This window comes from Portunus trituberculatus, chromosome 31, assembly GCF_017591435.1.
Source record: "Portunus trituberculatus isolate SZX2019 chromosome 31, ASM1759143v1, whole genome shotgun sequence".
In the NCBI taxonomy this organism is placed as follows: Eukaryota; Metazoa; Arthropoda; class Malacostraca; order Decapoda; family Portunidae; genus Portunus; species Portunus trituberculatus.
In genome coordinates this window covers 16096278-16111277 of record NC_059285.1, presented here as the reverse complement: position 1 = coordinate 16111277, position 15000 = coordinate 16096278, and the positions used below count along the sequence as shown (strand labels likewise).

The 15000-nt window shown below is 41.3% G+C and overlaps 1 protein-coding gene across 3 annotated transcripts in view; it reads left to right on the top strand.

The window, feature by feature from the left end:
- Positions 1-1845: 1845 nt before the first annotated feature.
- The window catches only part of LOC123511383 (6-phosphogluconate dehydrogenase, decarboxylating-like), a 37408-nt gene continuing 24253 nt past the window's right edge, over positions 1846-15000 (top strand). Inside the window, exons 1-3 of one of the 3 annotated variants that reach the window (XM_045267211.1) lie at positions 1846-1962; positions 2053-2182; positions 5925-6123. In XM_045267211.1, the coding sequence (XP_045123146.1) occupies positions 6110-6123 (14 nt within the window). In that variant the 5' untranslated portion in view covers positions 1846-1962; positions 2053-2182; positions 5925-6109. The other 2 variants (XM_045267212.1, XM_045267213.1) reach the window with 2 other exon arrangements.

Here is a 15000-nt window from a genome sequence, read left to right as displayed (position 1 = left end):
ACGAAACATACCAGCAGCAGGTTCTGTGTGTGTGTGTGTGTTTAATATATTTTCATGAGGAGAATCACATAACATTTTTTCCGTTCTATCTATTTTTCGCTACACGACTTTCCTTTTTCCCTTCCTTTTCAGTTCAACTCCTGCAGCCACGTCAGGAGGTGACTGTCAAGGTGAGTGGGGAAGGGGATCACCTGAGCGTCTGGAGATAAGAGGCATGGGGAAGCACGTCCGGAAGAGGGAGAGAGAGAGACGGAGAGGGAAGGTGTAAGGAGAGACAAGGTAGGAGACGGGACTTGAGGTGTGAAAGTTAGGAAGGGAAAACTGGAAGTATAGTAATGGTTAATCTTGGCGCCTTGTGAGCATGACGACAATGATTTACTCAAGGTCCACCTGTCAGCATGTCTGCTTAACTCCCTACCTGTCTGCTTGCTTGCTAACTCAATTCCTTGCTTGCCTGCTTGCCTGCCTGCTTCCTAAACTCTCTGCCTGCTTGCCTGCCTGCTTCCTAAACTCTCTGCCTGCTTGCCTGCCTGGTAACTAAACTCTCTGCTTGCCTGCCTGCTTGCCTGCCTGTCAACTAAACTCCCTGCCTGCTTGCCTGCCTGTTGACTAAACTCCCTGCTTAACTGTCTGTCTCCCTTTTAACTAAACTCCCTGCTATCCTGCCTGCCTGCTAACTAATTCCGTCTCTGCCTGCCTGCCTGTCTGCCTACAAACTAAACTGCCTGCCTGCCTGCCTGCCTGCTGACTACCTTTTAACTAAACTCCCTGCCTACCTGTCTGCTTACGTGAATACCTGTCAAAACTTTCACCGTCCTAGTGCCTCTCTGCTTGTCTACCTGTACCTAATTACCTGCCTCTTCGCTCATCTACCTACTTATCTATCTATCTGGCTACCTGTCTGTCTCTGTCTACCTATATTCTTACCATCCTGCTTACCTGCTTGTCTATCTGTCTGCTTATATATTTACCTGTCTGTATATCTATCTACCTTTCTCTTCACCTGTTCACCTGTCTGTCCGTCTTTCTCCCTATCTGTTTACCTATTTGGCTGGTTGACTGCATATCTACCTATCTACCTTTCTATTCACCTTCCTGCCTATCTAACCTTATCACAACGAAACCACACTAAAAATAATAAATCCTTCCCGGAGCCTTGAGGTAGAGAATCATTATGGTATTTATACGTGATTCATGGCCAGAGAGTGTTTTCCCTCCGTCCTTCCTTTCTTCTTTCCTTCTGTTCTTTTTCTTTCTATCTGGGTTTTTTTTTTTTTTTTTTGCGTGTAAAGGAGGCATGTCAAAACTTACACTGATAAGGAAGACAGGGAAATTACAACTACGTGAGAGAGAGAGAGAGAGAGAGAGAGAGAGAGAGAGAGAGAGAGAGAGAGAGAGAGTAGTAACAAGAAGGGAGTGAGGATAAGGAGGCGGACATGGAGTGGGGTTGAAAAGGGAGATGTGGCTTAATAATTGACATGTCACGACTTCTGGCTTATGATATTTACCTATTAAAATCCCACAAGTTGACATGTCGCTGCTTCATCAAACAGGGAGCCGTCTGTACTGTACATTCTGATACGAACTCAATTTGCCTTCCTTTCTATTATCATCTCTCAATTGTTATCGCTCGCATTGTCTTCTAGCTTCATTTCCTTCCCCCTTAGTATATCTCTCTATCTCCATATCACCCCCCACACTGCTGCCTACCACCACCAATTCAACCTTACACGCCTAAATATCCCCACTCTTCCATAACCTTCACCCCAACACACAGACCACCGAGAGAACCATTAGGAAAACAACTTAGCAACCACCTCACACTCACATCACACTATGCAACTCACAACCAAGCATGACACGAGATAACTATATAGAATCTTCCCCCCACAACACCACACCACCACTCATTCCAACACCAGAGACAGTATACCGCCCCACTTTCCCTTCGCCAGCAGCACGGTAGGTGGATAACAGGCCCGGCAAGCTGCGTGGGAGACGTGAGAGGGGATGAAAAGTGTACGTAATATAAAAACTGTTAACTTTCCACAGTCGGGGCAGCTGAAGCCACGTCCGGAGGGAAGGGACGGGCAGTGCTGGGCGAGAACCGGGTGTGAGAGGCTGCGGTTGCTGTGTTGGGATATCTTTCTGCTCTGCTGCCAAGGATCTGACTGTAGTGTTGGTGAGGCTGTGAGAGTGTGTGGGTGTCAGTGCTATGTCAGGTTAGGTGAGGCTTGTATGTGTAGATGTGTTTGTGTGTCGAGGTTTACTGCGTGCGTGTGTGTGTGTAAGGATTCTCTTTCATGCTTCTGTATGGAGTGAAAGTTATGAGACTGTAACATAAGGTAGTGTTTGTAGAGTATGTAAAGACTGGTTGGGTTAAAGGTGCCTCGAGTCGCATACAGAAAAAGTTATAAAGAGTGCAGGATAATGTTTGTTTGTATGTAAAGACTGGATTAGTTAAATAGTTTGTCACACGGAAGAAAATCAAGATTAGGTTTTTGTATATCATAAAGATCGGCTGATTTAATTAAATACCTTCAGTCAAATAGAGGCCAACGAAAGTAATTGAGTAATGTTTGGATGCTTTTAACACTGTAACCGCTACACTTCCCTTTAAAGCTTGGTAATCACTCTCTTGTTTGAGCAGTTAAGCCTTGCGTGGAGCTTCAACAAGAGTGAGAACCAATCTATACAGTCTCTTATCCTTAGAGATTAAAGACTTATCATATGTACGATATTTTGTTTCCGGTAAGTGTTCCTCTTCTTGTGGACCAGCACGCCAGGCAACCAAGCAAGCGTGGTTCCCTGCTTGTCATTCGCCCCTGTCACTGTCACGCGGCCTTCAAATACCTTGCCTCACCTGGTTAACTCACCTCCACGCCCGCCAGTCAAACGTTTCCAAGTCAACCTACGCTATTTTAAATAAGTTCTAGTGCAAATTCACCCTTATTGATCTCAGTGGTCTTAGCCATTCAGTACCATGGCACGTTTTCATATTCATTCTGCTTATTATTTGGTGACTTTATACAGCTTCAGAAACTTCTTAATGAGATTAAAATAGTGAAGATTGGCCATTAATATACTGACTTCCATACACCCTTCATAATGTAAATAAAATCGTCAAATCATACACAAAACTCTTGGTAGAAATGCGTCCCAGTACTGAAATAAAAAAGAGTCTTCAGTAAATGTCAAATACTTCCTAAGACAGGTTCAATAGTAGTTGTAGTAGTACAGTGACCCCGAGTGAAGGTAGAAACCCGCCACACTCACTAAAAAAAAAAAAAAAATAGTAATAAATAAAAAATAGGTACATTTATCCCATTCTTTTGAGTAACTCTCTCAGACCTCCCCTGGGACTGGCTTCCAAGTGGATCTTTTTGTTTACTAATCGTTTTGTTGTTGTTGTTGTTGTTGTTGTTGGTGGTGGTGTTTTTGTTATTAATGTTGTTGTTGTTGTTGTTTTTGTTGTTGTTTTTATTGTTGATATTGGTGGTGTTGTTGTTGTTGCTGTTGTTTTTGTGGCTGTTGTTTTTGTTTTTGTTGTCTTTTTTGCTTTTTTTTTTTTTTTTTTGCTTTTATTAATGTTGTTGTTTATGTTGCCTTTTTATTTTATTGTTGTTGTTGTTGTTGTTGTTGTTGTTGTTATTGTTGTTGTTGTTATTGTTGTTTTTGTTGTTGTTGTCTTTGGTCAGATTTCCCCCTCTAACAGTAAAGAATGAATGAATATAATGGAGTAGTGTCATGAGGTGCTTGGAAAGAAATTATCAGGGGAAAGAGTGACGAAAGAGAGAAACAGTTTTTGCTAGGAATTGAAATATAAAAAAAAGTAACATTAGTAATTTTAGTAAGGGAAAAAAATGAAAGTTAGGTTAGGGTTGGTCCAAAATAGAAATCAAAAGCATGCATTATTTATTTATTTATTATTATTTTTTCTATTCTTTTTGCTGTTACTTTCTTTCTTTCTTTTTTCTTGTTGCTTTATTCTGGTTACTTTTCTCCTGTTAATTACTTTTTTGTTACTTTTTTTTCGTTACTTTACTACTTTTCTTGTTGCTTTGTTTTTTTGTTATTTTTTCCCTTTACTATTTTCCCATTACTTTTTTCCTCTGTTACTCTCTGCCCTACTGTCGTGTTAGGAGTGTTGGGCAATGGTACCCTGTCAGCCTGCCTCACCCTACCTCCCTACCTCCCTCACCCTCCCTCCCTGCCTCGCTCTTCCTTACTCTGCTTCCTTACCTCGCTCTTTCTCACCCTGCCTCTCTCACTCTCCCTACCTTCCTCACCCTCTCTCCCTGCCTTACCCTGCCTCTCTCATCCTACCTCCCTGCCTGCCTCTCCTTTCCTGCCTCACCCTGCCTCCCTCTCCCTACCTTCCTGCCTAGCCCTGCCTCCCTCTCCCTACCCGCCTTACAATGCCTCTCTTATTCTCCCTCTTTGTTACCTGTCTTGCCCTGCCTTGCTTCACCCTGCCTCCTTCGCCCTACCTCTCTGCCTCGCCCTGGCTCTCTCACCCTGCCTGCTTCTCCCTCCCTGCTTCGCCCTGCCTCTCTCTCCCTACCTCCCTGTCTCGCCCTGTCTCCCTCGGCCTCCCTCTCTTCCTGCAGGGCTGTGTGGTTATTTCCTAGTTCACTGGGATTCCCTATCGTGTGTACCGTCCGCTGGTTTACCTGTCTGTACTGTAACCTCGCTCTTGCGTCACCTTTGTTCACGCTGTTAAAGTTAAGAAATAGGGTGACATTTCTATAGCCTGTGTTTGCATGTCTCTTTTTTTTTATTATTATTTATTGTTTAATTAATTTTTTGTTTTGTTTGATTTAAGTCATCCATATTCTTAGTTTTAAGGTTACGAATTAGGGAGGAATCTTTGTAAGCTCTAGATATGTAGCTTTTTTTTTTTTTCTCTCTCTCTCTCTCTTGATCTTACTGTTATTTACCTCAGCCACGTTCACAGTTTTAGGGTTACGAAATGGAAAATCTTTATACGTAACCTCTCTTTGAATATCCGACTTATTTTAATTGTATTTTCTTATTATCTAACTTTTTATTTAAGGACAGTGGGCAAGGACAAACAAATATTGGTGAATCTGTAATTTCAACTAATAGTCACCTCCCCTCCCCAACTTTCGAACCCCCCGTAATCTACTGGACCGTACCCCCTCCACCCCCGCCACGAGAAAAGAACATTTGTAGTGTAAACGTAATGATAAGAGTAGTAATTAATGACGAAGATGATGGTGATAACAACAACAGTGATAATGATGTGGATCTTAATAATGATGATGATAATAATAATAATGATAATAATAATATATCACACTCGCCATGTATTCAAATCACTCCTTTCATTATGACGGAAGGAGTGTCTACATACTCTCTCAGCCTTGACAGTCCCGAGACCCGCGTAATTTCAGCACTCCAGGATAACTTACGGCATTACGTGAACTGTGAGGTGCAAATACAGAGAATTATGGGTTTATTTTTAGTTATGGGAGCAGCTTACCTTGCTATGGGAGACTCGCGACGGGAACTGTAGCCGCTGTGTGGGTTGTGGGGGTGTGCAATGCGTTTTTCTGTAGGGAATGGGCACGTGTTGGCGGGCGAGTTCTTATGTCAAATTGTTACTCATTTAGGTTGTCTTTTATATTGTTGATTGTTATTCCTAATTATTATTATTATTTTTTTGTTCCCATGTATTATAATTGTTCATATCTTATTATTTAGTATTATTTGCGTTTTTTTTTTTTTTTTTTTTTTTTACATATTTCATTGCGTGTTCTGTGTCATTTAAGAAAGCAAAGAAAACTCACTACTAAACTACTTAGCTGATCATTTTAAAGTACCCATACATAAAAACCCAAATGCTAAATCTAAAAATAATATCGTAATCTGACTCTTATCATAAAATCTCCACATTCCAGATGAACATTCCAACCTGTCAACTTTACCCTGTCAAGTGAGAAGAAACAAAGAAGAAAAATACAGCTAATAATAACAATAGGAAGAAGAGGACACAGATACACGAGAAGCATCAGTCAATAAGTCACAAGACACCCTCCCGTTCTTGTCAATCCGCCGGCAATCCAGCAAACGTCAACAAACCATCATGACTGAGCAAGTGTGAGTATTTATGCCGTCTGTTCCCTTCTGCGGCGTTAATATTTGATGCAATTGGTATTTTATGTATCAGTATTGTCTGCTGAATTATGGAGGTAGATTTTACGAAGGAAATAATGGGTGTCCTTGCTGAAATGTGTGTGTGTGTGTGTGTGTGTGTGTGTGTGTGTGTGTGTCAAGTGAAAGGTTGTTATGGAAATAAAAGAAAAGAATGTAGGAGTTCTAATAACAAGAACGCCACCAGATCTTATAATGGCATACACTAAACCATTTCTAGTCCTCCCCCTTCTCCATTCTCTCTCTCTCTCTCTCTCTCTCTCTCTCTCTCTCTCTCTCTCTCTCTCTCTCTCTCTCTCACAGGTTGATTTATGATTAATGGTCATTTGCCGGGTTTGAGAGTGATGTCATTTTTGGACACATGAAGGCATTAGGTTTGTTGAGTTAGAAATGGTTTACATTGCCACATCACAGCTGGGGTGCTGATTCTGGTGTTGTTGGCTGTGGTGGGGGTGTGGGAGTGGTCTGGGTGTAATGAGTGAGATGTGTTGTGCTGTGTTTTACTGCCTACATTCACTGGCATAGCTGATGGCAGAGGCTGCGGTGGTTCACCCTGGGCCACACTTTTGGTTCTCACAGTTGTCAGTTTTGCATTATTAGGCCTGTGTTTGCTGTTGGTAATTAAGTCTAAGCATATATTCTTGATTCATACAGGCCTAGATGTATCTTTATTCAATGAAAACTGCTATTTTGGTCTCAATATGTGTAACCATTTAAGGGCTTAATGTGCATTGTAATATTATTTTGCTTCTGGGAAGGGTGGCAAACTTAAGGTTACAGGGTGGCCGAGGCAGCAAAACCTGTAGTTAAGTCATTGCCTAGATTGTGTTGCTATGAGTATTTGAAGTAATGGAAGTCAAGTTTTCTGGTGCATAGGAATAATTTTTGGTAATGGGCATGGTTGTCTTTTTGTCTTGTGAGGTACAGTATTATTTATTAATGTGTATGACAAACAAGGGACTGTATTATATCTTTCAGTTGTATACTGAGGTTGCAGTGTTTGAGTCACAATGGGGCAGGGCAGTGTTTCTGGCTGGTTGAGTTAGTTGAGTCAGAATGTTTTCTTCTCTGTCCATATGTGTTTTGTGTTTCACATTACATCGTGTATGTTGGTATAATTAACATCCAGAAATTATTGAATGGTGTTCAATTTTGTTCTGAAAATGCTTGTTAGCATCAGATTTCAGAGAGTGTCACAAGAGAGCAGCTTTTGGAATCACTGCCATAGTAGATGCATTACGATGGATGCATGAACATTCACTCTTTACTTACCATGCATTAATTAGTATTGTGTTGTATCAAAAATCAAAATCACCATGGAGTGTGATCTGTGATATTCAGATCCAATTTATTAGTAAAATAAAAGTAACTAACTGTCAGTAACCAGCTACAGCCTGGACCTTTAAGAGAGAGTGAGAGAGTGGCCAATATGGGCAATATTTCATTGGTGTATAGCTACTTCAAGGTGTGGTGGCTGGAAACCAAGCATGGCAATAGTATTGATGAGCTTGTGTGTCGGCATCAGTTCTGTACTTGGCAGAGAGCATTTGTTTGAGTGGTCTAGGAGTGCGAGTGTAATGCAGCATTAGATTCAGTCTTTTAAGTGCCATTCATTTCTTATCTTTTTCTTACTTTGATACTGGAGTACAAATTTTGGAAATGAATGGGCATGTGTATTCTGCCCAATTGACTGACTTAATTCTGCTTACGTTTTGTAATCAGCTTCTGCAGCTTGTCTTTTAGGTAAGTCATTAGTGTATGATTCCACCACAGGGCGGGGCTCCTACCTTCACAACTCTCCATCAGCTGTCCATCCCTTCCAGGCCATCCCAACAAAACTTCTCATGTCAGCTCATCTCTCCATGTGTCTGGCCTATCATTTTGTGTACTTGTTAGATTGCAGTTCTGTAACTCAATGGTCTGCTTGTGGTCTGCTTAACCAGTGTGACTTCACCACCAAACATCCTCCTTTTTAACCTTTATGTAATTACTTCACCTTTGCTTGAATAGGTCAAAGTGCTAAGCAACACAGCAAGACGTGTTTTGAAACATAGCATTGTGTAGCCTAGCAGCCTGACCTACTGAGGCTGAGGGGGAAGAGTGAATAGTTACACAAATGGCAAAGGAAGAAAGTGTTGAATGAAGTGATGAAATTTTGTGGTTCTGTGAGTTTTATGAGATGTGAAATGAAGGTCACTAATTTCTGGCTATTTTGAAATTACCTGCCTGCAAAAAAGTAGTAATTGTAGGTGGGTGTAGTGAGGGGAAGGGGAGTGTGATGGCTGGGTGTGGGTGTGTTGAGGTGGCTTAGAAGGAGCAACTTTGCACTTTAATGACCACCACTCAGCATGGTTGCCACACCACCCCTGCCTCAGCCCCTCTCAACTAATAATCTGAACTAGCTAGAATAAGTGGCAATTTCCAGAACAGTTAAAAAGTATTATAGCACCAGTAGTTAGTGGGAAGGAATTCGAGAGAGAGAGAGAGAGAGAGAGAGAGAGAGAGAGAGAGAGAGAGAGAGAGAGAGAGAGAGAGAGAGAGAGATGGATCATATGAAGTTGAATAGAAAAAGATAGCTCTGACTTTTACACTACATAATCAAATAATCAAAGTGGTATGTCACGAAGTTAACCGTTTCACTTCTATTTAGTGCATCTTTCCCGAGTTACCAATCACTCTGAGACACCTTTACCTGTTCCTCAGCCACCTTTCATCTTCAAAACTGGGTAGAAATTGCAAAATCTATTCTTTTTAAATCCCCTTTGTTCTTGTAGATGGGGATAAAGATTTCTTGAATTATTTCTCCTGATGGTAATTGTTTTGTCTGTCAGTGAAACCCATCCATTGCAGTACAGTGTGGCCATACAGTCTTTGTAAAGCAGAGAACTGAATAAGGACTAACAAATAAGACTTATGAAAATTAACTGACTAACAAACTGATTGAGACCAAGGGCTAACAAATAGAGACTCATCAGGAAGACTAACTGATTAACAAAATGGCTGATACTAACAATACTGCACGCTAAGTAATTAAAAAGAAAAAAAAGACCCAAATGACTATAAATAAAACTGACTAACACTAAAACTAACAAAACAAAAGGATTATTTAGACTAACTGACTAACATACTGACTGAGACTAATGGTACTAAACGCTAGATGACTAAATAACGACACTAAATAATTAAAACTAAGACTAACACTAAAAACAAACTCACAAAACACTCACTAACACCAACTAACTAACACACAAACAGAAAAAAAAATACAACTAGGTAACTAAAATTAAGGATGAATAACCAAACTGCATAAATATAACTAGGCCTAACCAAATTAAAACAACCAAGTCCTCCTCAAACACACACACACACACACACACACACACACACACACACACACACACACACACACACACACACACACGCCTGGTAGCTCAGTGGTTAGAGCGCTGGCTTCACAAGCCAGAGGACCGGGGTTCGATTCCCCGGCTGGGTGGAGATATTTGGGTGTGTCTCCTTTCACATGTAGCCCCTGTTCACCTAGCAGTGAGTAGGTACGGGATGTAAATCGAGGAGTTGTGACGTTGTTGTTCCGGTGTGTGGTGTGTGCCTGGTCTCAGGCCTATCCAAAGATCGGAAATAATGAGCTCTGAGCTCGCTCCGTAGGGTAACGTCTGGCTGTCTCGTCAGAGACTGCAGCAGATCAAACAGTGAAACACACACACACGGCCCGGTAGCTCAGGGGTTAGAGCGCTGGCTTCACAAGCCAGAGGACCGGGGTTCGATTCCCCGGCCGGGTGGAGATATTTGGGTGTGTCTCCTTTCACGTGTAGCCCCTGTTCACCTAGCAGTGAGTAGGTACGGGATGTAAATCGAGGAGTTGTGACCTTGTTGTCTCGGTGTGTGGTGTGTGCCTGGTCTCAGGCCTATCCCAAGATCGGAAATAATGAGCTCTGAGCTCGTTCCGTAGGGTAACGTCTGGCTGTCTCGTCAGAGACTGCAGCAGATCAAACAGTGAAACACACACACACACACACACACACACACACACACACACACACACACACACACACACACACACACACACATCTCATTATTCTTGCCATTCTCTCTCTCTCTTGAGCAGAAGCTTTTATGTTAGTGTTTTGCTCTCTCTCTCTCTCTCTCTCTCTCTCTCTCTCTCTCTCTCTCTCTCTCTCTCTCTCTCTCTCTCTCTCTCTCTCTCTCTCTCTCTCTCTCTCTCTCTCTCTCTCTCTCTCTCTCTCTCTCTCTCTCTCTCTCTCTCTCTCTCTCTCTCTCTCTCTCTCTCTCTCTCTCTCTCTTTATTTGTTCTTCAGTCCTTGGCCTCTCTTTGTGTGTGTACTTGTTTGAAAATTTTAACCTTCGTGACTTAAATAATTTTCTTCTGTTGCAAGATTTGGTTTATTTTTCTACCTTTGTTAATTGTGTTATTTATTTATTTATTTATTTATTTGTTTTTATTTTTAGGTTTATTGTGATTTTTTTGTTCGTCTTTGGGTGTTTAGGATTGTGAAAAGGTAAATAGTAGAATGGTTTATATTTATTTATTTATTTTCTCATTTTTTTTTCCTTGCCTTACTTTCCTTATTTTTTCTTATTTCTCTCTCTTTTCCATTGACCTTCCTTTTTCCCTACCTCCTTCCCTCCATTCCTCCCCCTCTTACTTTTCCATGTTATTTCTCACTCGCTTCCCCCCTTCCTTCCTTCCTTCCTTCCTTCCTTCCTTCCTTCCTTCCTTCCTTTCTTCCTTCCTTCCTTCCTTCCTTCGTTCCTTCCAAGGCTACACGACACATTCACTAAATATTGACAACAACAGCACACATGCACACACACACACACACACACACCCACCCACCCACCCACCCACCATCCACTCCCTTTCCCCCACCACAGACCATCCCTAAGCACTTATGTTCCTCTGAGGTGGTGGAAAGAGCCACTGAAAGGCACACAGAGCCACACAGCTTCCCACAAAGTGTCCTTGGTGCTCATCACTTTCCCTCACCTTGCCAGCCTCACACCCCTCGCTCACGGCCTCCACCTGGTGCTCTAGTGGTGGTGGTGGTGGTGGTGGTGGCGGTGGTGACTGTAATGAGTATCTGATGGTAACATAAGGACTGGCACCTCTGTGGGTCTTTTTTTATGTATTTTGTTGCTCATGGTCAATGTTCATAGATAGAAATGTAGTGTGCAGATGGGAGTGTATATACAGTAGGAGGGTTTCACAGTAAGAAAAGTTATAGAATTGAGTAGAAATAAGCATATAATGGATGATTTCTAATTAAATAAAGCTACTATAGAGAGGGAATGAATATACAGATTAGAGTTTCTGAGTAAAAGAACTTAGTATAAGAGTAGAAATTAATATATAGAGGAGAGTTTCACAGTAAAAAAAATTATGGCATAGAGTAGAAATAAACATATAGAGGATGATTTCTAATTAAATAAGGCTAGCATAGAGTGGGAATGAATTTACAGATTAGAGTTTTTGAGTAAAAGAATATAGTATAAAGTAGAGTTTAGCAATAAGAAAAAATATAGTATAGAGTAGCAATAAACATATAGAGGAGGGTTTCTAATTACAGAAAGACAGCATGGAGTGGGAATGAATATACAGATTAGAGTTTCACAGTAAAAAAGAGATGGTATATAATAGAAATAAACACAGAGGAGGGCTTTCTCGTCCCATCATTGTGTCATTATTAATAGACTCAACTATTATAACTTCACTATCTAAGAAATATGTGGCGAGACTGTCCCCCCCCTTGAAATAACAGGAATAGCCAATAAAACCATAACAACAACCATAAAACTTTGAAAATACAACAAGTACACAGTAACAAAATGACAAAAATACAGATAGTGATTATAGAAGTACTTAAGAAAACCAGCCATGCCACTAATAACTGTCATTAATACAACCAGGTCACCCCATCCTCCCCCGGCAGGCAGGGTGTAGTGGCAGGGTGGTATAGTGGTGCCCCTACTGCACCTCTGAATGAGTAGGAAAGGGTACTTATTCCAGTGGTACATATACTAAATTTAGGGGACTTGGTGTAGGGTGGAGGCAAGGCATGGGTGGGGAGTGAAGGGTGTTGGTGATGGTTAACCCCTTCAGTACCATGATGTATTTCCATATTCATTCTGGTGACTATTTGGTGATTTTATGCAGCTTCAGAAATTTATGTGGAGGATTAAAATAGTGAAGACTGGCCATTAATCTTCTGACCTCCATAGACCCTTCCTAATGTCAATAAAATGGTCTAATCATACACAAATCTCAAGGTGAAAATGTGTCCCAGTATTGAAGAGGTTAAGGAGGTGTGGTGGCCACTGTGGAGAAGGTAAGGTGATGGAGGGTCAAGGGTGGAGAGTGGAGAGTGGAGTGGTTAGATGGAGCCTTTCACAGTAATTGGGTTTAATATACAGTACTTAACACACACACACACACACACACACACACACACACACACACACACACACACACACACACACACACACACACACACACACACACACACACACACACACACACGGGTGGAGATATTTGGGTGTGTCTCCTTTCACGTGTAGGTGCTGTTCACCTAGCAGTGAGTAGGTATGGGATGTAAATCGAGGAGTTGTGACCTTGTTGTCCCGGTGTGTGGTGTGTGCCTGGTCTCAGGCCTATCCGAAGATCGGAAATAATGAGCTCTGAGCTCGTTCCGTAGGGTAACGTCTGGCTGTCTCGTCAGAGACTGCAGCAGATCAAACAGTGAAACACACACACAGAGGAAGCTTCATTCAGTTCTGTTATAATGCAGATAAAGTGTAAATACAAATAATATGGAAATTATACACTGCTAAGCTATATCAATGACTGGTTCTACATTGATATATGATCATTCTTATTTTTTCCCTTGAATTCTTGTATAATTTAAGTGTACGGGGTTATTTTCAATGCTTTTCTGTCATCCAGGGTATTTCTTAGGATGTTTTGGTGCATTAATCAATCAGTCAATCAGTCAGGTAGGTAGTCAGTCATTCAGTCAGTAAGTCAGTCAGTTGGTCAGTTGGTCAGTCAGTCAGTCAGTCAGTGAGGTAAGCAGGTAATATAATCAGGCAGTCAGACAGTTGACGTGGCAGTCTTTTAGTTAGTAGCCTGGATAGTTAGTTTGTTCGTTACTGGATGAGTGAGTGAGCTGGTTGAATGGAATAGTTAGGTACAGCTCTGCACAAATTAGGATAAAAAGATCTGCAATATAGTACAGCACTTTAAACTCTTGAAGCCACAATCTTATATTTACTTATTTATTAATCCATTCATTTATTCATGCTTTCATTCATACATTCATTGCAAGCATCCACATCAACCTTGAGCCATAAAACTTCCACCTCTCTTCCACCTCTTAAAGTGACCATTACAACTCCACTTCCATGCCCTGCCAACCCTGTAACACACACACACACACACACACACACACACACACACACACACACACACACACAGAGGCAGTGATGCAACAAGTGGCCACACTGGACCACTTATTACCATCACCGCTGCCAGCACAACCCGCACTCAGTCTGCCTGTTGCATTCTGATCTGTGGTGAAAGTATGGTACAGAGGGAGACACACTGTTGCTCTCATTAGTATGCTTCATCATCATTGTGCATTGAAAATTTAGTTTTGGCTTGGTTAGGTTAGGTCAGGCTAAGTTATGTTTAGTTAGGTTAGGTTAGGTTAGGTTAATTTAGGTTAGGTTAAGTATTGTATTTTTTATTCAGTTTGTTAGGTTGAGTTTCAAGTTTGGTTAGATTAGGTTTGATTAAATTAAGTTTGGTTAGGATAGGTTAGGTTATATTAAGTTTGGTTAGGTTAGGTTAGGCTAGGTTAAGGAAATCAGGGCAAGGGCAACAAAAAAAAAAAAAAGTGTCCACTTAGCTGCCAGTTCCCAAGCAGATTGAAGAGAGAGAGAGAGAGAGAGAGAGAGAGAGAGAGAGAGAGAGAGAGAGAGAGAGAGAGAGAGAATAGGATAAATGTCTTCAGGTCATAGGAAGATGGAAATACGGAAGCAGGTAGAGAGTTCCAGAGTTTACCAGAGAAAGAGATGAATGATTGAGAGTTATAGGGAAAGACCTTTACAAATTAGTTAGTAGGAGGAGATAGGTAGGTATATTTCTTAAAGCTTCCGTTATTTTTAAGCTCTTGTAAATTTGCAGTAGCAGGAGAGTTAACCCTTCAGTACCATGATGTATTTTCTTATTCTGGTTACTATTTGGTGATTTTGTACAGCTTCATAAACCTATGTGGGGATTAAAAAAGTAAAAAAAGTGAAAACTGGCCATTAATCTTCTGACCTCCATAGACCCTTCCTAAAGTAAATAAAATCCTCTAATCATACTCAAAACTCATGGTAAAAATGTGTCCTAGTACTGAAGGTGTTAATATGTGAGGGGAAATACCTTCACCTTCAGGAAATGACTTGAGACAGAATGGCCTTGTGCTCCCAGTAATCACAGGAGAAGAGAGAGAAGCAGAGGCTGTGAAATTCATCTGTTTGTTTAATTTCCGACAAGCAAGGCCACTCCTATGTGTGTGTGTGTGTGTGTGTGTGTGTGTGTGTGTGTGTCCTTCTCCCTCCCATCTCCTCTCTGCATTACTGTAATACCTATATTATAATTTTCTCTTGGTTTCTCTCTCTCTCTCTCTCTCTCTCTCTCTCTCTCTCTCTCTCTCTCTCTCTCTCTCTCTCTCTCTCTCTCTCTCTCTCTCTCTCTCTCTCTCTCTCTCTCTCTCTCTCTCTGAGTGCGAAGTTGAAGGCTAC